Here is a 25,143-nt window from a genome sequence, read left to right as displayed (position 1 = left end):
AGGACTGAATTCCCCTTAAGAGCTCATGAGTGCAGGCCTCAGAGTTTACATGAGCGTGCCATAGAACTTTTACGGAGCAGTGCACAGGTTTTCCTAAAATCCAGGAAGCACCTGCGAGGTTTCCACTTTAAAGAGAATGAAATGAAGGCTGTGCGATTCGACCTCAGGTGTTTTCTTCCTCTCTTCGCTGCACCAAAGGGGCATCTTGGAAAACCAAGTTAATCACAACACTCACTGGAAGGATTTGATCATGTAATCATGACATAGTGTGTTAAAGTCCTGTCATTTCATTTACCAGGCAGACATTTCGCCCGACGGGATGCTCCAGCAACGACGCGTTGCAGATTTTTTTTTTTTTTTTTTTGCATTAAATGCTGTGGGAGGACTTTCTGTGCTCTGACTTCATTTTTATCGTGGCATTATGGCTATACTTTAAATGCATGCGGTACTAATCATAACTAATATCTATCTGGTCATTACAGCCACACATGTGCTCTGGAGGGGACGCGACAAACATAATGACACCTCACGGTTTTCCGTTCACGCGGCAGATGAATCGAGCGGGTCGACGGGGTGTTTTTTTTTTTTTTTTGTTTGTTTTCCTTTTCTCTGTACAAAAATTGAGCTCTTTTTAAATCTGATCTCCTGAGCCATGTCTCACCTGTCAGGGCCCGGAGAACTGAACCTGTAAACTTGTACAGTACTTGGGAAAATAATCGAATAAAATTTGCGTTTCATTTGAAAAATGAGAATTACATTTTTGATACATCGGTTTAATTTCTTTTTTGTATCCTAATTCCAGAGTAAGTTGTTTTAAAGATGTTCATATGTGACAAACTTTCCTCTCTTCTAAGTTATTTTCTGTTCTTATATGTGCTAGTTGAACTGGAGTTTGCTTACGATACTTTTCTCCACCGTCATCAATGCTTAAAAACAATTCAGTGTGATGGAGTCAATGTTACATTCTCATTTTTGTCTTTGTTATCCTGTGGCATGGTTTGGGTAGAAGAGCAGAAGAATAATGCCTGTAAATTTCCTTTCTTTTTAATTTCGTAGTCTTGGTAAAGTTTTTAAATAAACGTGCACTGAAAAATGTCCAAATTGAGTTGAAAATGTTGTAGGTGACGTAGGCCGAAAGAACACATGATTAAAAAGTAATACTACTGTCTGATTTTAATGTTCACTGTGTTTTATACAGTATCGGAAATTTTTGTTCACTTTGAACATTTTTACTAAAAAAAAAACAACAACAAAAAAAATTCAAATTGTATTGTGCAAAGAGATGTAATTTTTTGGAGTACTTGAAATGCATTAATTAAAAGACTCATTCAAAATAAAATAGACCCCTGTTTGCTGTCTGTAAATGTGTGCGTGCTCTGGCTCTTTCTCTCCGTGTGAGGCAGTTTGTTCTGAGGACTGTGCAGCCAGATGTTTAAAGGGCCACTCCCCCTGATTTAACACATGAACCGTCATTTGCATTGGGCTTGAAATAAATGGAAAGCTTGCAATACAGACTGGTGTCATGGTGTTTGAAAGATGCTGATTTTGTTTGTGGAAAAAGTTGCGTTTGGGGAGAATGTAAGAGATCGATGTGAAGTTATTAGATCTTGTGATTTTTTTTTTTGATTTTTTATTTATTTTTTTTTTACCAAACTGTTTTTCTATGTTCTAATACGAGCACTGCTGAGGAAAAGCACCATCCCACTCCAATCTGTGTGATACTCTGTTAGTGAAGCGAACATCTACACACCGCTAATAAAATAAGAAATCCTTTTACAGCAGTTAAAAGTTAAACTTGCAAAATTGTTGTCCACGTTGTTAAGTACACCTGTTCAAGTGGTCAACACAATATGCAATCAGCCAGTCACGTGCCTGCAATTCAGTGCAGGAATGTTGACAAGGTCAAGACAACCTGCCAGAGATCAAACTGGGCATCAGAATGGCTAGAAAAAGATGATTTAAGCGACTTTGAATGTGGCGTGGTTGTTTGTGCCAGACAGGCTGATATTTCAGCCCTGAGCAATGACACATAGACATCTGTAGGATTTACAGAGAATGAAAAAGAAAAAAGGGAGTATCATTTCTTTACAACCAAGGTATGCAGAAGACCATCTCTGAATGCACAACACATCGAACCTTGAAGTAGATGGGCTACAGCAGCAGAAGATCACTCCAGCTGAAAACTGAGTCAACAATTCAAACAAGATCAACAAAATTATACAGTGGAAAACTGGAAAGATGTTGCCTGGTCTGCGCAATTTCGGACAATAAAATGGGATGTAAACAGCACGAAAGTGTGGATCCTGCTTTGGATTAACAGTTCAGGCTACTGCTGGTGTTATGCTGTGGGGGATATTTCCTTGGCATACTCTGGGCCCCTTAATAACAAATTAGCATTAGTTAAACTTAGTTAAACTTAGCACTTGTGGACTAAGCAGTAGCAAGGCTCTGCTCACCATAAAGGCTGCAGCACAAACAAAGAACCTGCACTGGATGCGCAGAATTAATGCAGTTGGGGGAGGGGGGGGCAACTGCCCACCCCTTGGTGGCGCCCCTGATGTGGTTGGGATGAGAACCTGTTGTAAAAATTACAGTACCATTGGAGTGAACATTGTTTACTGTGATAAATGCAGTAGCGTGAGGCTCACAGCAGAGGGCGCAGCTGCTTCAGAGACCATGATGGTGCTGCAGGTTTCCTAGCAGCCTGTGAGTCACCAGCATCAGCAACACAGAGATACGCGCACAGCTTTATATATGTTTTGTTTCAGGAGGACACACAATCCAACACTCATTGCTGCCTGCTCTCAGATATAATTTTTTTTATTTATTTGAATACATTTGTTGGAAGGAAAAAGCAGCTGATCAAAAGCTTTTATTCTGTCTCCGCCACACGCCTGCTCGTGTCTTCCACATGTGTGTTACGCACTATATTATTTATTGCCTATACTTATTGATCACTTTTCTCCATGAGTGCATTCAATGATGTAACACCCATAAAAAAAGTAAGTCAAATCCAGGGAGCATGCATTTGCACATGCAGGGGAATGTGGCCCGCTATCGATTCTCTGCGCATTTCTTCGGCTACAGTTGCTGGTTGTAAACACGATTTTATTAAATCCAGGAACAAGGGATGAGGTTTAGTATTTTGTGTCTCATTTATATTCCAGTACGTTTACACCAGTGATTGAATATGTACTGATTTTGTGATCCATTCTCATACAATTCCCCCACAGCTCCCACATCTATGTCCCTCTACATCTGAAACAGCGTAACACAGAGGATATTATCAATATTCTGCATTTACAGTTCCAGCTCTCTGCAAGGAGCTGATGTCACAGCCGATCAGCAAGCAGTGTGCCTTTTGTTTCTCCTTGCAGTGACAAAAGCACGACTGTAAAACGGGCACTTGTGGACTGAGCGGCAGCAAGGCTCTGCTCACCATGAAGGCAGCAGCACAAACAAAGAACCTGCGCAGAATGAATGCTTGTTTCGTTGTCCAGCAGCCAGAGGATTTTCAGTGCTCCTACACTCAGTCAGTCTGAGGGGTTTAGTCATTAGTCTTGGTTACTTGTGTACATGGAAAATCCCCAGACCCAGTTCTTTTACCGTCACCCCACATTATTCAAAGCCTGAAAAAGGGATGAAAGACAAGAAGCAAGAATCACATGTACCTGCACATGTATCTTCATGTCCGTCTACAAACTGCCCACTCTGTCCTCTGTAGCTGCTCCCCAGCTTAGAATAAGATTATATATCAGCTAATTTAGTATTAGTATTTGTTTGTCCCCTGATTGTTGCTGTCTCTCTGCTAGTGTTACTGTTGAACTGCTGTATGAAGCCATATGGACTGTAAATAATGATCCATTTACTCACAGAGTTTTGAGTTACTTGTACTTGTTTCATATGCCTGTGTGCTTTTACTCTGCTAGATTTAAGAGGCACGTACCGAGACTCTGAGATATAAGGGCCTAAATTTACACCGATTTCTGTTGGAAATATCCAAAATATTTTTTCAATATAATGGAACTTAACATTAAATCTGACTCACTTCTAACTATTCTTGGAATGCTGAAGGAATGAAGCAGGTAGCCCAACAACATGTTTGTGCTACAGCTGCTTACTACTAGCTTACTACTTTTCTTTTTTATTTTGGAAAACCTTAAAAAAAAGCATGGCTAACTGAGCTAACGGAGACTTTGAATTAAATTTATCCTGTTTGGATGTTAAATTATTCTCAAATTTTATAGCTTCTTTTCCACATGTTATACAGGAGCACTCGTCAAGTTAGAGAACTTGGAACAAGTTTTTCTCCACTTCACAGCTCTTATTTAACATGGGTTTTCTTGAACATTATCAGAACTAGAATTCAATCCATATTATTAAAATAATTCTTTTGGTATTCTTATTTTAACTCAAAGGTGAGAATCCCCCAGATGAAACAATGATGAAGCTTCTCACTTTTAAGTCTTATCATCCCATCATATTTGACTTTTCTAACAATTCTGCAGCGTTGAAGTTGCCACCTGAGGTTCCTGGTGGAAGTAAAATCAGACAACCCACTGAGTCTCAGCTCCTTCATCTGCATTGGGGACATTAGCTGGAGCGATGACATTCTACAGGACATACTTCGTCTGTGGAGCAATTTACAAACTGCTCGTATGAGAATGTTTACATCAACTGAGCATCTCATTTTAGGTTGATGTGCAGTTTTCTATTACAAATGCAGCAGAGCGGTGAAGAGAAAAATCTTAGGAGAAGTTGCAACTTGTAGAAACTTTAATGTCGACAAACAAAAGTGAGTAAGAGAGTTTTGCAAAAAGTCAAAACAAGCACAAAAAGTTTGAAGTTAATACGCAAATATCACGACAACCACTGAGAAAAACACAAAGAAATGTAACAGGGAACTTGCAAGCATGCAGAACTAATATTCTATTTTTAGTATATGCAAAAAAGGAGAATTTTTTTGTATATACAAAATGGTATTTACAACACATATGCTGCTAATATTTATGTAATGATCTCAAATACACAGGACTGAGATTTCCATGAGTTTATGAAAAATGCAACAACAGGCAATCGAGCAAAAGTTATTCTGTGTTTTCAGAACATTTCCAAATATATTTTATTTTTATTTAGACCCATGGAAGTCTTTGGTGGTGTATCGGGCTGAAAAAAGCTTGAAGTATAACTACAGCCTATACAGCTACCAATGAGATGACACTGACACATGGATCCTGTCCTTACAGATGGAAGCTGCGCTGGTGTTCATCTGACTGACAGTAAAAGCGTTCAGTCCTGAAGGTGAAAGTCTTCTTAACTCATCGTGATCATCTCATATTTGTCCTTCAGACTGCTGTCATCATCCTCTTCGTCTTCCTCGTCCTCCTCCTCTTCCTCCTGGGGCTTCTCGTGCTCGACGTGGGGGTGGTGCAGCTCAATGAACAGGTAGTATATGACGGCCGCGACCACTCCCCCCACCATCGGTCCCGCCACTGGGATCCACCACCAGTTGTCTGCGGTGCTGCGTGCAGAGAAAAGGGAAACAGGAAGGAAGAGTCAAAAACACCAGTGGGAGAAAAAAGAGGCAGCTGTTGATCGCCGGTGCCTCCATCGGATCATGCACAAGCATCGACTGCATCTGTCGAGCGCATGTGACACTATGTAACACGTGTCACCAGCACGGGCTCACTTCGATAAATAGCTCAATGAAAGATTTGAAGAGAGGCAGGGAGATATGTCTGTATTTACATTTTCATTTCATAGAATGTGTCCACATGTTTATAACTGCAAAATTATTTTGTAAGTAAGAGATCATCAAATAAAGTTACTACATAAGTGTACATTTAGTATGTGATGCATAGTTTCTTTGTATACATTAATGATCTATCCTTCAGAAGTTACATATTCCACGCATTTTAATAATAATACCACATTTAGACTTTTTCACCTAATGGCCAAACTGCCCACCCATCATCATCATATAATCATCTATATGTGATTCGACTCCACCTACCTGAAGACCTCCATCCCCCATCCTGCCACAGCTGTGAACAGTCTGGGTCCCAGGTCTCTGGCTGGGTTCAGGGGGTAGCCACAGTTCAGCCCCATGGACACGCCGATGGCCATGATGATCAGGCCGATGGCCAGCGGCTCGACGCCTTTAGGAGCTCCGATGTTTCCGCCGTCGATGATAGCAAGAATGCACAAAACCAGCATACCTGTTCCCACCACCTTCGAGAGAGGAACAGCAAACCTCTGATTAATGGATGAGTTTGGCTGTGTAGCTTTGATAAACGCTGGTAACATCCCAATTACAATAATATACTACATGGAGCAGCAGTTTCCCAGTGACAGCTTTTACCCATCTGCCATCAGACTATTAAATTCACAACGCACATCATAATAAAGACATAAGCCATGGATACAGTCTAAACGCTGAGCACAACTCAGCTGTAGTTTTTATTTGATATATTAGATATATATTGTTTATATATTGTTTCTTTGTTTAATGTTCTATAACGCGGACCAGTGCACATATTAATATATTCATTAACTCATTTCATGTCATTTATTTGAGGGATTTTTGTGCAATTTGAAGTAACTAAGCTATTTGTTTACTTCACAGTCATATAATATGCCATCATGTGAATTTCTTCAAACTTCTATTATAAAATAACTATAATTTTCTAACTGAAAACATCTGAATACAAATTAATAAAACATGTCCAGTTAATGTGTATAGTGATCTGGGTGCATTTAAATCACATTTGCAACGTCTTAACTCTGATCCCTGCGCAGATGATTCACTCTGACTCAAATCGTACTTGACCTCTGAGCATGAGAATGAAAATAACATTTGCATAAACACAATCGCACTAAGCAGACTTATCGCAGCGCTTTACCTGCTGTGGTTTCCACCATCTTTGGAAACACAAGCAGACGTGTTAATTTTGTATTGCTGCAACAAATAAACAGACTGGAAATGGCGTTAAGTAAATGTGACCTTCTGCAGAGTACCAGGAAATGGACATTAGGGCCAAAAGTGAGCCGAAAAGGGGGTGTTCTCAGACTAAATAGGCCGATCGATTCTGCATTAGCCACATTGGCCAGACTTTACAGTATTTAGAGGCAGAAAGAGAGCGGAGGTCAGTGGTTCACCGCGACTAGAGCTTGCCTGATCAATGAAGCCGCCGAGGACTGACAGGTGTCTGCCGGGGTATGAGGCAAAAATGTGGCCCGTTGCATTGATACCCGTCACTGACAGAATCCCACTGGTGAAGTCCATGAAGGCATCTGTGAGGAGCACAAAGAGACATCTGACATAACTGCAACAAGTCACAGGGATCCATTTCTATCTTGTGCAGTCAAACCCAGGGTTAAAATATTCTCACAGCGGCAGCTGAGTGTTGTGCACTTAATCACTTCTTTACATAACACTTGTTATGGCTTTATATACATATGCAAAGGAGGCTTCACCATAGTATAATCCAAAGACTGCAGCAGCTCCTGCAAAAGCACCAAGAAACTGAGCGATGACGTAGAAAGGAAACTTCCAGATCTTCAGTTTGCCCAAAATTACCATGGCCAAAGACACAGCGGGGTTCACATGGCCCCCTGGGAGAGAGGACAAAGCACAGAGTAAAAGAGGGGTGCAGTGTGTGTGTGTGTGTATGTGTGGGTGGCTGGCATGATATCCTCTCCATCATTAGTGAGGCTGTCACATTTACAAGAGGCAACAGCAGGGGAGCAGCCCCCCAGGGCGGTTCACGGTTTGTTTTTTTAGAGGCAGAATAAAGGTCACTACCTCAAAAAAACAAAAAAGATTCTGTTGTTATTTTTAATAAGGCCAGGTAGTTTTTATATATATATATATATGAGAAACCTGCCTGTTATATCTCTTCATGAAATACTATGGGTGGGGGTTTGATTTAATTCAATTCAAACCCCTGCTCACATGAAGTAAGCATTCTCACTGGGACTGAGTCTGGTCTCTGCTATAGACAGATGAACGTAGCCTATGATCAATGCAGTTTGCAGGACATTTAGTGCCCAGGGTTATGTACGACCCCAGAGAGGCTGTGTTAATAAATCAATGGTCAGTACACATTTGGTGGATCTGGACAGAGAGCTGGCACCTTCCTGTTGATGCCGGAGCTGGGGGAGGTGGCACATGGCCGGACAGGAAGCCATAAAGATTTAATACTACAAGCTGCATGCCTCATGAGTATCAATGTTTTTATTACAGCAGCACGTACAAGAGAGTCGTGTCAGATTGTTTTATATGTTCTGGCAGAGACGGTTTGTATTGACTATAAATTAAGAGGTTAAGATAGAACGCTAAACAAACTTTTAACAACTACAATGTTAAAACTTTTTACTTTTGATTTTCTTCACAAGTGTGTCAGCTCTGCTGGCCATGCATAAATTAAGCAGAGCTAATCGGGGTCTTGCAGCCCATCTGAGGCCAACTTTATGTCAGCAGAAATAAAGAATTAACTAAATAAGAGCAACATTAAAAGCGGCATTTACCTGAAACTCCACCGGCCACATACGCTGCCATCATCAGGCCTACAGAGAAGCCGATGTGGACGGTGAGGGGTTCGCCCAGGGTGTTTCGACTGAGGACGGTCTGAGCGACGGAGCCGCAGCCAAACAGCTGACAAACAGAGAGGAACATATCATTAATCAAACTGAAATAAAGCAATCAAATCAGCTGAAGGAATTACAGGAACTTCTAAAGCGAGCAGATGCAATGTTTGATTTCTGAGAAAAAAAATAGTTTCATTCTAAAAGAAAAGAATACTTACAACCAAGACAAACGTTCCCAGGAATTCTGCCAGAAATTCCTTAAATATTCCATGTTTTAGAGCACAGTGTTGCCTCATGCTTCTCTTGTTTTGTACTTCCATGTATCGCCGTGCCAACAGATGTCAAAACTGTCAGGCGCTTTGAATCCCTGGAGCTCATTAGAGTCACATCTCCACCTCTGCACAGCCTCAGCCATTAAGAGCAGGCCATTGATCCATTCGTACAACTACCATTCTGACAGAGTTTCATAGCTGAGGGTTACCAGCAGACGAGTTTTGTGTTGTTTTTACATTTAAACTAAGCTTTCTCTCATTTTTTTGTTCAAAGTCAAAGTCTCAGACTGACAGAAATGTCACACAGCTGTATTTATTTCAGTGTCTGGAGGCGTATATACACTGGTGAATGTTGAAAAAAGCATTTTAGTGCATTTAGTTATTATCTTAAGAACGTTCACGCCACGTCATATTCATTAATACACCAACAAAATAAATTAGAGATTAAGAATAATCAAGTTGGTCTGATAATGCAGTTATAAATATCACCACAAGAGGTCAGCATTGGCAAGGTGCCATGCAGCTCAAGGTGGAAGTCACACCTGAGTTGTTAATGACATTTTACTCAATTGTGAAATGTTCACAGTGACATTAAATTCCAGATTGAATTCTTTTTAAGCGCGGGTCAGTCAGATCCCAGGTCGTCTAAGTCGTTCACATCGTCCTCTGCGACCTTAGTGAGGGGAGTGGCCTTCTTCTTCCGCCTGTTGAAGCAAAAACATTAAATGATGGTGATGACGTGATTTAGTGCAGCGGCATGTTAAAGGCAGAGAGCGATCGATCACCTCATCTCATTCCGCACTGCACTCAGCTGGCTGTGAAGCTGCTCGTTGGCCTCCATCTGCTCATCCAGCTCTCTCTGCAACTTCTTTTTAGCGTGTTCCAGACGCTCGATCTCCTCCTCCGCCTCGTCCATCTGCCTCTTCGCCGTCTTTAGCCTCTGAGTCAGCTGCAGAGTTCGGGGAAAAACGAGATAAAGAATCACGAGTCGAGTCGCCTGCTGAAGAGAACATCGTAACAAGGTTTTATTCGTGGTTAAAGATGTGTCGACCTGGTCCGTCTGGCTCTGCAGGTTGAGGCGCTCCTCGTCTCCCTGCATTTTCATCTCCTTCAGCTTGCGCTCCAGCCTGCGGTTCACTTGTTGTAAGTTGTTGTTGTCCCTGAGAGCAAAAGCAACAAGGGATCATGTGCCTGTTTTTTCCTCCAGCTTTGTGTAACTTAACACACTCCTAGTGTGCAGACCAGAGATGATTTTTCTTACAACCAAGTGATAAATGGGTCCACCACTCACTGAGAGCCAGGACCAAGAATCTGAGTTTCTGTAGTTGCACTGATCCATACAGCCTTAATCCATATTAATGTCTAAAACTGATGAGAAGTTGTTAAAGTAAGGTCACTTTTTGCTGTGTGTTTGCTCACTTCTCTTCTCCTTGCAACCTCTCCTCCAGCTCCTGGATGCGGATGTTGAGCTTGGAGACGAGTGAGTCCTGGTTGCTCTTCTGTGAACCTTCCAGATGAGCCACTCTGCTTTTAAGGTCCTTATTCTGCCAGAGAGAATACGATGAAGAATTTTAGCTTTTTAAAAAAAAAAAAAAAATCTGTAATAGCAACATGAAGCAGTAGTTTCTCAGGGTGGTCGCAGTTTTGTTTGCTTCTTGCACAAGAATGTAAGAGCTTGAGGTTGTTATTCCACGGATCCAAAGGGGGGAGGCAATGGTTTATTAAACAAAGTAGGAAAAAACAAGCTTTGCAAAACTTTGCACAGTTGTTAACCCTCAAGCATGTAAGCAATACAGTTTGGTGAGCAATGCTGAGAGTAAGCTGAACCTTTTTGTATCTTTACAAGAAATTTTAAAAAAAAACTCTGCAGGGCACCTTTGAGCAGGTTTCCATTAACACCATTAACATCAATGCTGATATTGAACATGAATCTTACAATTTGAACGCCATGCTGATTTTATTCCACATGCATTTACATGAGTATTTCACTTGATTTTGGTTATTATTTAAAAGCAAAAGCTTAAAAGAGCTGAGTATCTAACTTGGATCTTAACCCTCATTTTTCAGCAGCAGTCTCTTGCATCACATTGACTCCACCTTAAGATTTTTTTTTCTCCAGAAATGATTTCACTCTGTTTAGCTGTCTGGTGTTGGGGGGTTAGGGATAATTACCTGCCTCTCCAGGCTTATCTTATCGCACTCCAGATCCTGCCTGGCAGATCTCTCCTGCATCAGTTCATTCCGCATCTGATCCATCTGTTAATGCAGAGAGAAACATAGTTTTTATTATCCATTATACATGTACTGCATAACATCACACATAAGAAATACAGCTGGGACATATGGACACTGAACTACTAATTTATTATTTGCTGAGCTTGTACTTCATATGTTTTCCCCCTGAAAGTAGACTTTTACTTATTTTCTCTAAACACTCAGTTTGAGGTGTTTTTTTCCCTGTTGGTTCAATGTGACGTCAAAGAAATTGATATTCTTGCTTAGAGACACAAAGGCATCTCAGATGCACAGAGTTGCCCGGAGGCTGTGAGGACAGACGCATCTACCTCCTACCGTTCAAACGTTTTGTTTGTGATGGGCAGCCAATCAGAGGAAAGTTCGCTTAAAGAGAGGAGGACAAAGTATAAATTGCAGGGTAACCTTTGAATAATGCAAGAAACATTGATTTAAAAGGAATATAAGGCACTAGAAATGTGCACAAGGGTTCTCCTTTAACACTAAACCTCACAACTTGCTTTCCGTTCACATGCATTCTCTTCAATACTGACTGCAAACAAGACCATGTGTTATTACAAACTTTCAGTTTAAATAAAAGGTTTCCATAAAAACAGAGGAAATTCAGTCCGGTCTGAGCGGACACATCAGATCTAAAGGCTCTCCTCACTAATAACATCCAGAGGCCCAGAGGAGGGAGTGTGAATACTTGCTCACAATAGTTAGCTGTTTTTTGGGGGAGCAGGGAGTGGGGGTGGGGGGCTTAGTAGTTTAACCAAAAGAGCATTTTGTGTCACCTACTGTGTACTACTTTGCTCCCCTAAACGTAGGCCAGCATTAAAAGCACACTGAAGATGAGGAAGCGGTGAAGAAGCATGATTAATGACCAGACGAAACAACAAAACAAACTTGTTTTACGCGCAGCTCAGAAACATCAGCAGCTTTGGGTGTTTGCAGAGAAATCTGAGCTCTCAGCTCAACATCTGTTTATGATCAAAACAGAGCTGAGGGCCCAAAATTGAGACAGGCAATAAATCTATCACTGGTAGGTTGTTGTTTTTGTGGAGGGAAATTCATGAGCATTAGAAAAATGCAAAATGTGAGCTTCATCTGGAAAAAAAAACACACACACAAAAAAACAGCAAAGACAACAAGGGAGTAAACCTGCCTGCTCCTTGGTTTTGTCTAATCGCTCCATCAAGCGGTCAGCACTGCCGCGCTCATCACAAAGGTCTTCTTCCAGGTGGCTGATGCGCTCCTGAGAGGAGAGGAAATGAATGAAAAGATGCTTCAAACCATCATCGACTTCATTTAAATTGCACGCTGGAAGCACAGGGGACATGAGATATTTATCTCTGGAGAATGTGGTTAGAAAGCTGACTCAGATTAGACGAGGGTATTGGGTAACATTATACAAGGAAGCCTTCAGGAAAAATGCACAAAAAAACCCGCTTTGCTATTATGTTAAACTCTGCTTGCGTTAGCAGTGGATGTGTGTGTGTGGGGGGTGGGGGTAGGTAGAAGAAGGTTTCTGAGAACGGTCGGACAGGTCTGATAACTTTCAACAGTAAATACGCTCTTCCTCGGTTGATACAAAGTGTCAACAGTGCGCACGCTGGTATCACTGTGTAATGTTTTTGCATCGGCAAGACAAACAGGGCTGAGCTGCGAGACGCTGTTTCCAGTGAACTTCTCCTCACCCAGAGCAGGTACAGGTGACAGTGCAAATACACGCAGAGGAACAGGTAAACATTACGTGTGTGACTGCGCGCTCTTACACGTGTTATAGCTGGGAATATTACTGTTGCCATCTAACCATGTGGGTAGATTTTCATCTTTAAGCTTAAACTGGAGGATTAGATCTACAGTGAACTCTGAGATACTTTTGTATTACTTGGTTTTATTAATGCAGCCACACAAATTTTAGTAAAAAGTCTCGCTCCAGGTCTGTATAAACAAGAGGCAAGCACCTGGAAAAGACAGTTTAACAATGCTTCATTTTAACCTTTCCCTTTCTGCACCCATAGGGATGTAGGTAAATGAGCAGACACTGTAAGACAGACACTTAAGTGATTACAGGATTGTTTTTCCATCTGCAGTCATTTTTTTCTCTAATTCTGCCCTGGGAACCTCAGCACCTTTCCCCTCATATCTGGAAACTCTGGTGTGGAAAGAGCAACAGCAAGAACAGTAAAGAACACTGCAGACATAAATAACAGCAGGCAGGCCACTGAATGAGTTAGAAATAACAGGAAAAGGAGGGGGTGGGCAATAGGTGGGTTGCAAAGTGGCTTGCACGGGCAGCAGAACAGTATCCAGACTAAAACAACTTAAATACTGTGACTATATGAAATTCTATTACGGATGATAACAGCTGACTAAAAGGACTTCCACTCCTTGGCTAGTTTGGAGATACAATTAAGCTCAATTTGTTACAATGTTTAATGTAAAATATTTTTAACAAATAAGTATATTAACTAAGGTGAAATAAAGGCTACGTCCACACTAGCCCGGATAGAGTTGTGCGTCCACATTGAAACGGCCGAAAACACTTACGTTCCAGTACTGCGCATGCGTGAAACGCAAGACGATTCGGCCTGCCTGATTTCTGTCTGCCGCATATTTACTTTCCGGCTCTTTGAAAGGTCAAGTTTTTAAATGGATTACCGATGAGGTGGACTTGTTGCTGCGAGTAACACAAAAGTACAAAGTTGCAAAAGCGAGTGAGAATTAACAAATTTGAAGAAAAGCTATCTGAAGCATGTACAAACTGATATTAATCTTTAATAGGGCTGTCGAAATTGAGAGCAAACAAAACAACTGCTGCCCTCCGCTATCTTTGTTTAATTGGTCACATGACTGCATCACATGACTAAAATGCGTCATTGTTTTCCAAGGTCTCATTTTTCGCTGTCCACACTGCGACGCGAAAGCACCGTCTTCAAATTTATTCATTTTCAAAACGCTGCGTTTTCCTTCGGGGAAAACGCCTTGTAGACGGGAGGCCAAAACGGAGAGAAAACGATGCGTTTTCAAATGAAAGCGCATTAGTGTGGAAGTAGCCAAAGTGTTACCAACAGTCTTGTGTTCACTTGGGCTATGTCCACACGTACCCGGGTATTTTTGAAAACGCAGATTTTTCTATGCGTTTGCACCTTTCGTCCACACGTAAACGGCGTTTTTTGTCACTGAAAACGGAGATTTTAAAAAACTCCGGCCAGGGTGGATATTTTCTAAAACTCCGTTTTTGCATTTACGTGTGGACAAACGCAGCGTCAAAGATGTGCGCCTTTTCTGACGTCACAGTGTGCGCCACGTTATTTTATTTTATTTTTTTTATTTATTTTTTTTTAAGAATTTTATTAACAATTGGAACAATACAGTCACAAACAAAATAATACATTATAGTGCAAATGAACTCTCGTGGAGGATAAAAAAGAAAAGAAAAAAAGAACATAGTCAATACAACAAAACTAACAGCAAGGATATGGGGGGAGGGGGCTAGACAAAAGATCCACAGTATTAATGGGGAAGAAATTAAAAGGAGCACAGGTTGATACACAATATAGGTAATAATCAAAACAGTAGCAAATGGGAAATGTCATCATAGATTGCAGCAAATCTGCTTGACTTCAGTTTTTTAAGTGACATGAAATAATGTTTAAAGTCATTGATGAACCAAGTAAAGGATGGTTTTCTATTCCTCCATTTACAACAATGTATATGGTATTTACCTAACAGGATGACAATGTTAATCACAGTAGAGACAGATGGATGTTGTTTAGCCATATAGAAAATAATATCAGAAATACTAAACTGGGGAATATCGTTGATCTTGAGGGATAACCAGCTGTGTAGTTCTAACCAAAAGGCAGCTGACACAGGACATGAGAAAAACAAATGGTGTAATGTTTCACAGGCTGAATCACAAAATGCACACTGGTTAACCTCAAATTTAAACCTCCTCTTTAAAAATTCATACACAGGATATATATTATTAATTATCTTGAAATGAGTTTCTTTTACTTTTGGGGAGACAGGCCACTGAATGAATTTTGAGAACGCCTTTTCCATGAGTGACTGGTCCCCATGAAGGGCCTGCAAATATCTACCTGAGTTAAACCCCTGGAAAAGAATAGATTTAAAATTCACACTGATAAATTTATTGTTACATTTACTATCATTTAGGATGCAGTTACCAATTTTTAGGTTTGGCAGCACTGGATTGACCTCAGAGTGTAGCATTGTGTTGCGTATCAGCTGCCTTAGGGCCAAAGGGATAGCACAGCAAACTTTTCTGTATTCTTTTAATGGACAATTAAAGTTGTGTCTCTTTGAGAAAGACACGTAATCCAATAGAGCACCACTCAAATCCAGCAAGTCAGTTACAAACAAGATACCACTCTCAAACCAGTTCCTGATAAATAATGTCTTTTTGTTAGCAGTTATCACTCTATTGTTCCATAGGGTCGACATATGAGGAGAAAAGTTGTGTGTAAACATCATTTTCCAAAAATGAAGAATCTGTTTGTGAAAATTAGAGAGTGTAACAGGTATTTTACTAGTCTCAAAGTCACATTTTAATAGAAAATCAATTCCTCCTAGTTCCTTAAATAAAGATCTGGGTATATGAAACCACATGGAATCAGACTGAGATAAGCAAGCTCTGAGCCAGTTGATCTTAAAAGTTCCGATCATTGATTCAAAGTCTAAGGCTCTGACACCACCCTTCTCATAATCTTTAACCAACTGTGATCTCTTAATATAGTGGGTTTTGTTTTTCCATAGGAATTGAAAAATAATTGAGTTGGCTTTCCTAATATTTTGGGGAGAAACATAAAGAGAATGACATGGGTAAATTAATTTAGAGATACCTTCAGCTTTGGAAAGGATGACTCTGCCAAATATAGTGATATCCCTGGTCAACCAACGACTAAGGGATTTCTTCATGTCGACGATACGATTGCAGATGTTGTTGTCTTCTCTTCGGGACATATTTTTAGAAATCACTATACCTAAATATTTAACTTCCAGTTCAACTCTTATAGAAGCTATATTAGAATCAGAACACGTGTGAATAGGTAACAATTCACATTTGTTAATATTCAGACATAGTCCTGACGCCTGGGAGAATAATGAGATAGTGTTAAGCGCTTTAGCTACCATGGATTTATCTCTTAAAAACAGTGCAGTATCGTCAGCAAACTGGCTTATTTTGAATTCCTTGTCAAAAATGTTAATACCATACAAATCAGGGTCTTTTTGGATGATAAGTGCCAGCAGTTGAGTGGTTAATATGAACAATTTGGGGGAAATAGGGCATCCCTGACGGATACCTCTCTGCACTTCAAACCTAGGTGTCATTCCAGGGTTAGTGTGCGCCACGTTATTGTTTCGGTGAAATGAATTTCTACAATACTGTTAATTGTAGTCTCTGCAGTGTTTAAATGCTTACATATACACACACAGTTACTGTCCCTCCACACATACGACTCGGTTCTGCTTCTATGCCCCAGCTTTGTTTACTTTTTCCCACCGAGGCTTCTAGACTTCTGATTGGCCAACATTTCTACACGGTTAGGAATATAGCGCCACCTGCTGCTTTGGCATGTTCCTAGCAGCGTTTTCCTTCATTTCTGCCTTTACGTGTGGACGGGATTATTTTTTAAAACGAAAACGGAAAATTTCCGTTTTCAAAAATACCCGTGTACGTGTGGACGGAGTAAAATAAAATAAAAAATGGGGTAGGAACAGGTTATTTTGTTTCTGTTACCATCCGAATGTAATTATATTGTTTCAGAAGGTAAACCATCAATCCATCCATATGTTTTTGCTTATCCAATAAAATGACACAGGAGGTGCTGGAGCCTATCTCAGCCACCATGGGGTGAGAGGCGGGGTACACCCTGGACACGTTAACAGTCTGTCACAGGACTAACACAGAGAGACAGGAAACTATTCAAATTCACCAGTTAACCAGGCCCCTAAAAATGCATGCCTTTGGAAAACCAGAAAACATGCAAACTCCACACCGAAAAGCCTGATGGAGCAATTGAACCCACAACCTTCTTGCTGTGAGGTAACAGTGGTAACCACCGCTGCATTTTGAGTTTGACAAGCTGGAGGTTCAGAGATGTTTTTACCTCCATGAGTTTGACCTGGCGCTCTCGCTCGTCCATCGCGGCAACATTCCTCTCCTCCAGCTCCTCCACCTTCTGCTCCAGCTGCCGGCCCCTCAGCTGGGCCTCCTGCTGCTCCCTGCGACACCTCCGCAGATCCTCCTCCAGAGGAAACAGCTGAACAAGAAAACAGCTCAAAGGTTAAACACAAAGCAACATGCAATGTCCGGTGCTGAGCAGTAAAGCAGACACTTCTACAGACAACACATAATCCGTAGAGTCTGACCACTTTTATTCAAAATCATACAAAACGTGCATGTTATTTTTCTTTTGGTGACTAAGACTAATTCATGCTGATGAATCAGGGAGACGGTGAGCACCACACCTCTTCCTGCAGTTTTTTGGCTGCCTGTCTGGATTTCTCCAGCTCTGCTCCCTTTTCCTGCAGCTGTCTCCGCAGCTCGGCCAAGTCCCTCTGACTCTTTTCTTTGGCCTCATCGACCTGGTTCTGAAGCACATCTGTGGACGCCTCACACTCCTCTATGATGCCATTCATCTACCCGTGCAGATAAACAAAGAGCTCAGATAAGCGAGACATAGGAGATGAAAGAAGTTATGCAAGCACGAGACTTAACAGCTGTTTCTGGTGATCTCATGGCTTCAGGGTTAAGATAGCAGACTTTCAGGCCTCATTTGGCTCCAAGAACACATAGAATTTTTTTGGAAGGCCTTAAAAGAATAGTTTATGTCCCCCTCTCACCTTCCTCTGCAGTTGCTCCATGGCCCTGTCCTGCAGCCTTCTCTCATCTTCCAGCTCAGTTTTTGTCTTCCACAGCTCCTCCACTTGCTTCTTCTCCTCCCTGAGCTTCTCTTTCAGGTCTCTGTGCTCATGGTTCAATTTGGCTAGTTTACCCTGTCAGAAGAAAACCCAGAGTAAAGAATTCATTTCAAGAGCATAGCTATGATGCTCATGAAATAATATGATATAGTAGACATAATGAAGTGTGCTCCATTTTTCTCCCGCTCAACCTTATTTCCTTGATACCTGCACGTCTTCCAAGCGAGTGAGCAGCGACTTGTTAGACTGACACATCTCTTCTTCATTCCTCCTCACATCGTCCAGCATTTCCTCAACCTGTTGCTTTTCCCTCTGAAACGGCATGAAGCAAAAGAAAACTGAACAAACTGAAAATTTGACATTTATCTCCCTACATTTGCACCCCTTTCCTCACCTCAAGCTGCTTTGATCTCTGCTCCAACTGTCTTTCTGTGGTTTTGTACTCCTGGATCACCTGATTCAGCTGCTCCAACTTGTTGTTAAGCTCTTGCACCTTCCCTCTCAGCTGATCTCTCTCCTGGCTCAGCTCCTTCAGTTGCACCTTAGCTGCACCGCTCTCCTCCTCCGCCTCGAGCTTCTTCTGGCAGAGCAGAGCATTGCTCTGAGAGACAGGGCGAAAGCAAAGTGTGAGATCAACATCGAAATATGACGTGACACAGGGGTGTGATAGATCAGAGCAAATGGAGGTATGTTTCCTGGTACCTCTTTAACCAGCTCCAAGTGCCCGAGCAGCTTCTGAAGCTCCTGTTCGTGCTCCTCCTTCAGAGCAGAGGTGTATATATCCTGAGTCTCCACCTCCTCTTTAAGTGCTCCCTTCAGGGCACTGAGCTCCCTCTCTCTGCGATGCAGCAAGTCCTCCTGCTCTTCCTTCACCTGTAGCATCTCCTGAAATTCTGCATGCAGCTGGGATAAATCCTGTCAAATTCACCATCACAAATATATATTTAAGGGAAAAAGCTGCTTTACATCTGCTATATTTTGGCTCGCGGGCTTTCATTTACCTGCAGAAGGACTTCTTTCTCTTCATTTATCACCTCTGCTTTCTTTGCTCGGTCCAGCTCGTCGTGCATCTCTGAGAGCTGCTGCTGAAGGTCCTGCATCTCTGCTTTAGCTCTCTCTTTCTCAGCCTTCATTTGAGCCACCCTGGCAACATACGAGAACAGATTCATATTTCATATCAAAGACAGGAGCTCGCTTATTCTCCTTAAATGCTGCAAAAAGCTGCTTAACTGGAATAGACTGAAAAACAGGAATCTTCACTTTTGAAACAAACTACCACTAAACCAAAAGTGTATTCAACTAACTGCTTTCAGTTCAATGCCCTTCATCCAATCATACATCAGAGTGCACTCAAGTGACCAGAGAGCATGAGCAGAGGCTTACACGAAGACCCTGAAAAACAGCATTGAGTTAAAGTTCTGTATCTCAGGATTTCATTAAAATAATGTTGTTGAGTTTTTTTCCAGTGGGAAAAATACTAATTTGTCTTTTTGCTTAGTTTAGAAGATCAAAAGCACTTTGTAATATGGCAGCAGTACTAGTTCCGTCAAAAAGCAACAAATCCTCCAGATCAGCAGGCTGTGCAGTATCATTTTTATTTTAAAATGCACGTGCTGGGCTCTTTCATGACCAGTAGCACTTGGACTTGGACCTGACCATTTAAATCCCAACAGTCGGTTTGTATATGGAGTGCTTCACCTAAACTGCAGAAACATGACACATTCAGGCTTGGCGAGTCTAGTTTGACTTTAGTGTCAGATGGCTGCCCCGCCCTGAGCCTGGTTCTGCAGGAGGTTTCTTCCTTTTAAAGGGGTGTTCTTCCTTCCCACTGTTGCCAAGTGCTTGCTGTTAGGGGGCTGACTGATTATTGTGTCTTCACCTTACAATATAAAGTGCACTAAGGCATTTGTTGTGATTTGGCACTAAATAATTAAAACCAAATTAAACTGAATCACTAGGCAGAGCTTTACTTTAAAGCTTTGGTGAATGACCTGAAGGTCACAGCCTTACTCCTCTTTGGTAAACTGAAGTTCTGCCTCAACTTCTCCCAGCTTGTCCCTGAGTTGGCTGAGCTCAGCTTGGCTTTTTATCAGCTCTTCCTGAAGTTTCTTCTTTTCTGTCCTCGCCTTCTCACAGGCTTTGGCTAAAGTCATTTCATTCTGCAGGAAAAGAACAACAACAGACAGGGACATTGTCAGTCACAGGAAGAGGAAGTGAGCTGTTTGGAGGTGACTCAGCAGGATGGGGCTACACTACACCTTCATCTCAGCGTCTAGTCTTTGCCTCAGTTCCGACACTTCTTTCTCCAGCTCTGCCTGTTTCTCCCGCAGGAGCTTTATCGCCTCTTCGTAGTCCTAAAAGCAAAACATTGCAATAATATAAGCAGTTTCAGACAAACACAATAAATCACATTGGAGAGTGAGCTGCCCTGACGAACATCTCATGCCAACACTGACTTTCTCCTCCTGCTCCACATTGGCAGCAGTTCTCCATTTGAGCTTGTTGATCCTCCGAAAGAGCAGGTGGACCTTTCTATGAGTGGTGGAGTCGTCATCAGTCGTTCTGGGCAGCAAGAAAAAATATTTAGCAAACACAGTAACAACACCGATGAAAAGATGAAACTTGATCTGGTTGCAGGGCAGGACCTCCTCTGAGCGTGATGTCAAGTAGCTTTGGTATGCAGAAATAAAACATTGTTCACTTGACCTCTCTTAGGGGTACAACACATAATTCAGCATTTTTTTTGTAAATAAATTGCACCAAACAGGCACTGGTAGATGTTTCAAACTTTCCAAGTGCAGCAGATATTTTATCAGTAAAAACATGGTCGTGCTCTACATTCCTGACTTGAGAACACACATCTGGAGCAGCTCCCCGTATCAGACTGCACTGCCTGATCTCAACCACACACTCACCACTAGACCAACAGGGAGTACTGAATATACTATTATGAAAAATGAGACAATGTTATACACAACAAATATAACTTGTTTTTGTTCGATTGGTTTTTTATTGGAAATTAGGTTGAAAACAGGAAACAAAACTTGTTTATTAAGATAGTTTAGAGTAACAGCAGAGCCGTTATGGAAGATATTACATATTTTAGATGGAGCCTAGACAACTGCCCCCATCACCCGGACCACTTGCTTATCTGATCTCAAGCTCAAACAAGCTGTTTCTCATGGAAAATGTATAGATAAAGTCTACATCCTTCAGAGTTTATGATTTATAAGTATTGTATGTACTGTTTGTGCAATGTTAACCATGTTGCCAGATCGTCTGTAAAGCACAAACATCTCCACCGCACGTGTTCACATTAGTGCACAACTCCTCTATTTTGAGTCTGATATACGGATATACTGGTAAGGAAGTATGTGGGGCATTGCAGGTGAGGTGTGGATGAGCAGGGGGGGGAATATAGAATGAGACCAAGTCAATTAAATTGTTTTTTAAGGAAAAAGAAAAAAGGGGAAACTATATTATACTTTTATTTCAGTAAAATTCCTTTGTTATTGCTAATAATTTATTTTAAAAAGGGTCTAAATCTCACAACAGGTCATATCCTGTTTGCTAGACTTCAGAGAGCTAATAATGTGACAGCCTATAAAGTAATCCAGAACACTGTCATCTGACATTTCTAAACTTTTGCTTTTGTGCACTTTAAACAAACAAAATTGAAAACGCTGAACTTTAGAGGTGCCGGTCACTGTTCTTTGTAACTGTTTGCACAAAGCCTTGCTCGCTGCTCCTCCAAGTTTACAGTGTGTGCTTAAACGCTAACAATACAAATCAAGCTGCCTTTCCTGTTGGAGTCTCTTATTTAAGGTATAGGCAAACACCGTAATTCAACCCATTTGCAAGAAATCAAATATATGCTCTATAGTTCCTAAAATGTCTGTTTGCCCCTTTAAAGTAAAGTGCCGAAAGCTTGGGGGGACTTACCCAGCCTTCAGGTAAGTGAACAGCATTTGTTTCGTCGTGTCTTCGGCTGGATCTACTGAGAGCTCTTGCTGTCCTTTCAGAAGATCGGGAGTGACCTGATTAGGGAACATACGGCAAATAAATCTGATCTTTCAAATGACAACTTTGCCCTAAAACAAAAGCCTGTACCTGTGCATCTCTTTCATCAGATTCATCAGCCCGGTCACCGCTTGATGCTTTCTCTGCTCTGTGAAGCCCTTTGGCGGTCGTATCTTTGTTGCTTGGTGGCTTTAAGTTGACTTCTCCACTGAGGAGTCGAGCCCTGGCCGATCCAGGAGGGTACATCCCGCCCTTCAGAGACGAGTTCCTGCTAGCTGAAGGGGAGGGCGAGGAGGATTCAGAGGTTCGACTGCTGTCCACGCTGCGTGACCGACGACACTCCTCGAGGTTCAGCCTGTTCCTCGGGCCTCTTCCCCTCCGTTGGTTGCTGTTAAACTGGCTTATTAGTTTCCCTACAGAAATGATGGAGTCGGTCTCCACTAAGTTTGGGGACCTTGGAGAAATTTGTCCACCAGATGGAGGCGCCTTGTTCTGGGTCAACTCAGCAGGGTCTTCTCCTGGGCCCTCAGCAGGCAGAGGGATCCTGGGTTTGGTCACGTTGGTAGTCGGTTTGTTTGAGGCTGTTTGTGAAGGAAACCCCGGGCTCAGTTTATTATTTTCAGGGCTGTAGGATCTCATGATCTCTGGGCGTTTCTGATAATTAAACACGGGGGAGTTAACCATCTTCTGTGGCTCAGGTGATAGCTGTCTGTCATCCATGGACCTTCGCGCCATACCCGGGTTGTACCCTGCCTGGTGAGTGATGACAGAAACGTCCCTGTTGCTGTCCTGGCTTGAACTGTTCAGAACCACATAGGGTTGACCTTTAATCCCTTGAACCTGAATCCTCACTCCAAACGAGTTGTCCTGGCTGCCCCTGTGACTGTGCTCCAGCATGTAGCCCCTCTGTGTCCTGATGTCTGGAGAACCGCTCGGCCTGTGAGACTCCATCCCAACCCCTCTGGAGATAAACTGGTGGTAACACGCACAGACAGGTATGTTAAAAATGACACCAAGAGGGAGACTGCACGGGAGAGTGAATTGAAAACCGATGCTTCAGGTTGGTCAGGCCTTATCATCTGTTTACAAAACACTGGAGCAGGGTTGGAGCTTAAGAGGGAACGTAAGGACAGACATCGAAGGAGCTCCTCCCACAGCTGCACATAAAGACACAATAAATGGATGCTGGTGAGTGCCTGATATTGCTGTGCAATGAAAACAGCTCTTTCTGTGTGCTAATGACAGCGTACTATTGTACAGCCCGAGCTGAGCCAACTGCATGACGACTACAACTGGCTGAGGTGGAGAGGTGTCGTCATCCGCTCCGTCGTATGACACTTGAGGAAAATGTTTGTCAACAAACACACTACTGTGAGGCTGTAACACACAAACACAATAGAAGACAGTATGGTGTCTTCCTACGAGCCCCATCCTTAGCATGCTGCCACTCCAAATAACCCTCGAATGACCAACACTTTTACAGAAGTGACCCGGTGAGGTCATTTGTGACCCCAATATATTGTAGGCAATAATATATATATTTTTATTTCACTCTACATGGCTTTATTGTGCGTATATCTTTTCCTTTAACTATTCCAAAATGTGCTGATTTAGTTAACTATCAATGTTATGGAAAATAATCATGATAATAATAATAGTTTTAAGGGATTTATAAGCACCACAAAATCAGAAAAAAGAGAGAAACACATTAAAAATGTTCATTTTTCAGCCAGTCCAGCCTCAGTTCATTGCGATGTTTGAACTTAGACTAACTAAACAGTAACTTTCACCAATCACCTATCAGTCATAAACTACTTTTGGTTGCCAGGTTGTAGAAAAAACAGCACTCCGCTGCTTTGTCCTGTTAGTTTAAATTGACCAGCCCCCTTCAATTCCCCTTAAATCGACTGCTCAGCTGATGTTAAGTAAAAGTTAAATGACTTGGTTAAAAAAAAAAAAAGACAGCAAATTGTCCCATTGGTGGGTTTTCTACAACCTGCCATGTTCATGCGTAATAAGAGCTTCTAACGTTTCATTGGGTCGTTCTTACTTTGTCATTCTAGGTACTTAACATGAACTCATTTGTCCTTGGATACTACAGTATCTGCCACTCACACACTTTATCCGGATAAACTTTACTTCGCTACTTTAAAAAGGATACAAGAACTCTACCTGCTTCTGTTGTAAAAAGACCGCGACTTAATGAAAAGGTGTAGTAAAAAGTTGGAGTAACATCTTTAAACGCGCTGCTGATCACCGCAGATGGGGTATCTTTGAAGGATTGAGGTCGTTCGCGTTATTTAGAGCAGGTTTTGTTCTTAATCTCAAACTTACCATATTGTGTGAGCGCTGACTTGTCCTCCTCCTCCTCCTCTGTCCGATCGGACTGTCCAGCCTCCACCCGCCGAGACATGATCAGCCCCGCTCAGAGAGGCGTTCACTGTCACACAGAAACATCATATGACTGCTGCTGCTGCTGCCTAGTGCTCGCTTTGAGGTAGGCTTATACATAAATCTATAATAATGATACGAAGAATTCCCTACATGTAATTGTATTAGTAGTTCTGCAGTTCTAAAGCACGTTTAGTTATTTCTGATTCATGATTATTTAGGATTCATATCCTTATAATACTTCCTCTTTTCTTTCTTTTCATGTATTTATTTATTTGTTTTTGAAAGGGTCGAAATATTTTAACTACAAATATTCGAGCTAAAAAATAAATAAATAAAGGCATGGGTAAAGGAGTTTTTTGGTTTTGTTTTGTTTTTTGTTTTTTTTTATTGCAGGTGATTTTTTTTTTTTTTTTTACCTGGCAACTCACACAAAATCCAGATTTGATTTCAAAGAGGTCTTAAAGGAAGCTGCCTTGTTGATATTTGGCTAAAGTTCTTATTGTTTGTAAAACTGTATTAATTTATATTTGTGGCAACATTTGCAAATTCGTGGCATATGCAGTACTGTGCAAAAGTCTTGAGTGACTTTATAATTTACTTGGAAAATTGGGAGTAGGTGCAGCAGTTTATTCAAAAAACCAAAAAGCAAAGCAAAAACTGAGTTTGTGCAATTCAACAC

The 25,143-nt window shown here is 41.6% G+C and overlaps 2 protein-coding genes across 4 annotated transcripts; both read right to left on the bottom strand.

Moving 5' to 3' along the window:
• Positions 1 to 5,261: 5,261 nt before the first annotated feature.
• On the bottom strand, positions 5,262 to 8,909 carry aqp9a (aquaporin 9a). 3 transcript variants are annotated; one of them, XM_085359321.1, is made up of 7 exons: positions 8,808 to 8,909; positions 8,530 to 8,656; positions 7,477 to 7,614; positions 7,175 to 7,293; positions 6,014 to 6,231; positions 5,419 to 5,521; positions 5,262 to 5,382 (listed from the first exon to the last, which is right to left on the bottom strand). In XM_085359321.1, exons 1-7 carry the CDS (start codon positions 8,907 to 8,909, stop codon positions 5,314 to 5,316), a joined length of 876 nt encoding a protein of 291 aa, XP_085215447.1. In that variant the 3' UTR covers positions 5,262 to 5,313. The 3 variants fall into 3 exon arrangements, with proteins under 3 accessions (XP_085215447.1, XP_085215448.1, XP_085215446.1); XM_085359322.1 differs by having other exon boundaries at positions 5,262 to 5,376; XM_085359320.1 differs by having other exon boundaries at positions 5,262 to 5,521.
• A 353-nt stretch (positions 8,910 to 9,262) lies between these two features.
• On the bottom strand, positions 9,263 to 24,451 carry LOC146628038 (cingulin-like protein 1). Its single transcript, XM_085359319.1, has 19 exons — positions 24,405 to 24,451; positions 22,161 to 23,042; positions 21,993 to 22,087; positions 20,507 to 20,612; positions 20,309 to 20,404; positions 20,061 to 20,209; positions 19,052 to 19,193; positions 18,753 to 18,965; positions 18,445 to 18,651; positions 18,258 to 18,362; positions 17,973 to 18,125; positions 17,598 to 17,768; positions 17,237 to 17,389; positions 12,262 to 12,351; positions 11,034 to 11,117; positions 10,281 to 10,405; positions 9,913 to 10,021; positions 9,647 to 9,810; positions 9,263 to 9,565 (listed from the first exon to the last, which is right to left on the bottom strand). Exons 1-19 carry the CDS (start codon positions 24,405 to 24,407, stop codon positions 9,487 to 9,489), a joined length of 3,126 nt encoding a protein of 1,041 aa, XP_085215445.1. The 5' UTR covers positions 24,408 to 24,451; the 3' UTR covers positions 9,263 to 9,486.
• Positions 24,452 to 25,143: the final 692 nt, after the last annotated feature.

This window comes from Diplotaxodon limnothrissa, linkage group LG7, assembly GCF_057381915.1.
Source record: "Diplotaxodon limnothrissa isolate DT_005_m linkage group LG7, D_limnothrissa_male_GT1.1, whole genome shotgun sequence".
Lineage (NCBI taxonomy): Eukaryota > Metazoa > Chordata > Actinopteri > Cichliformes > Cichlidae > Diplotaxodon > Diplotaxodon limnothrissa.
Note: the sequence above shows the minus strand (reverse complement) of the source record. Positions and strands in the feature narration are given on the sequence as shown.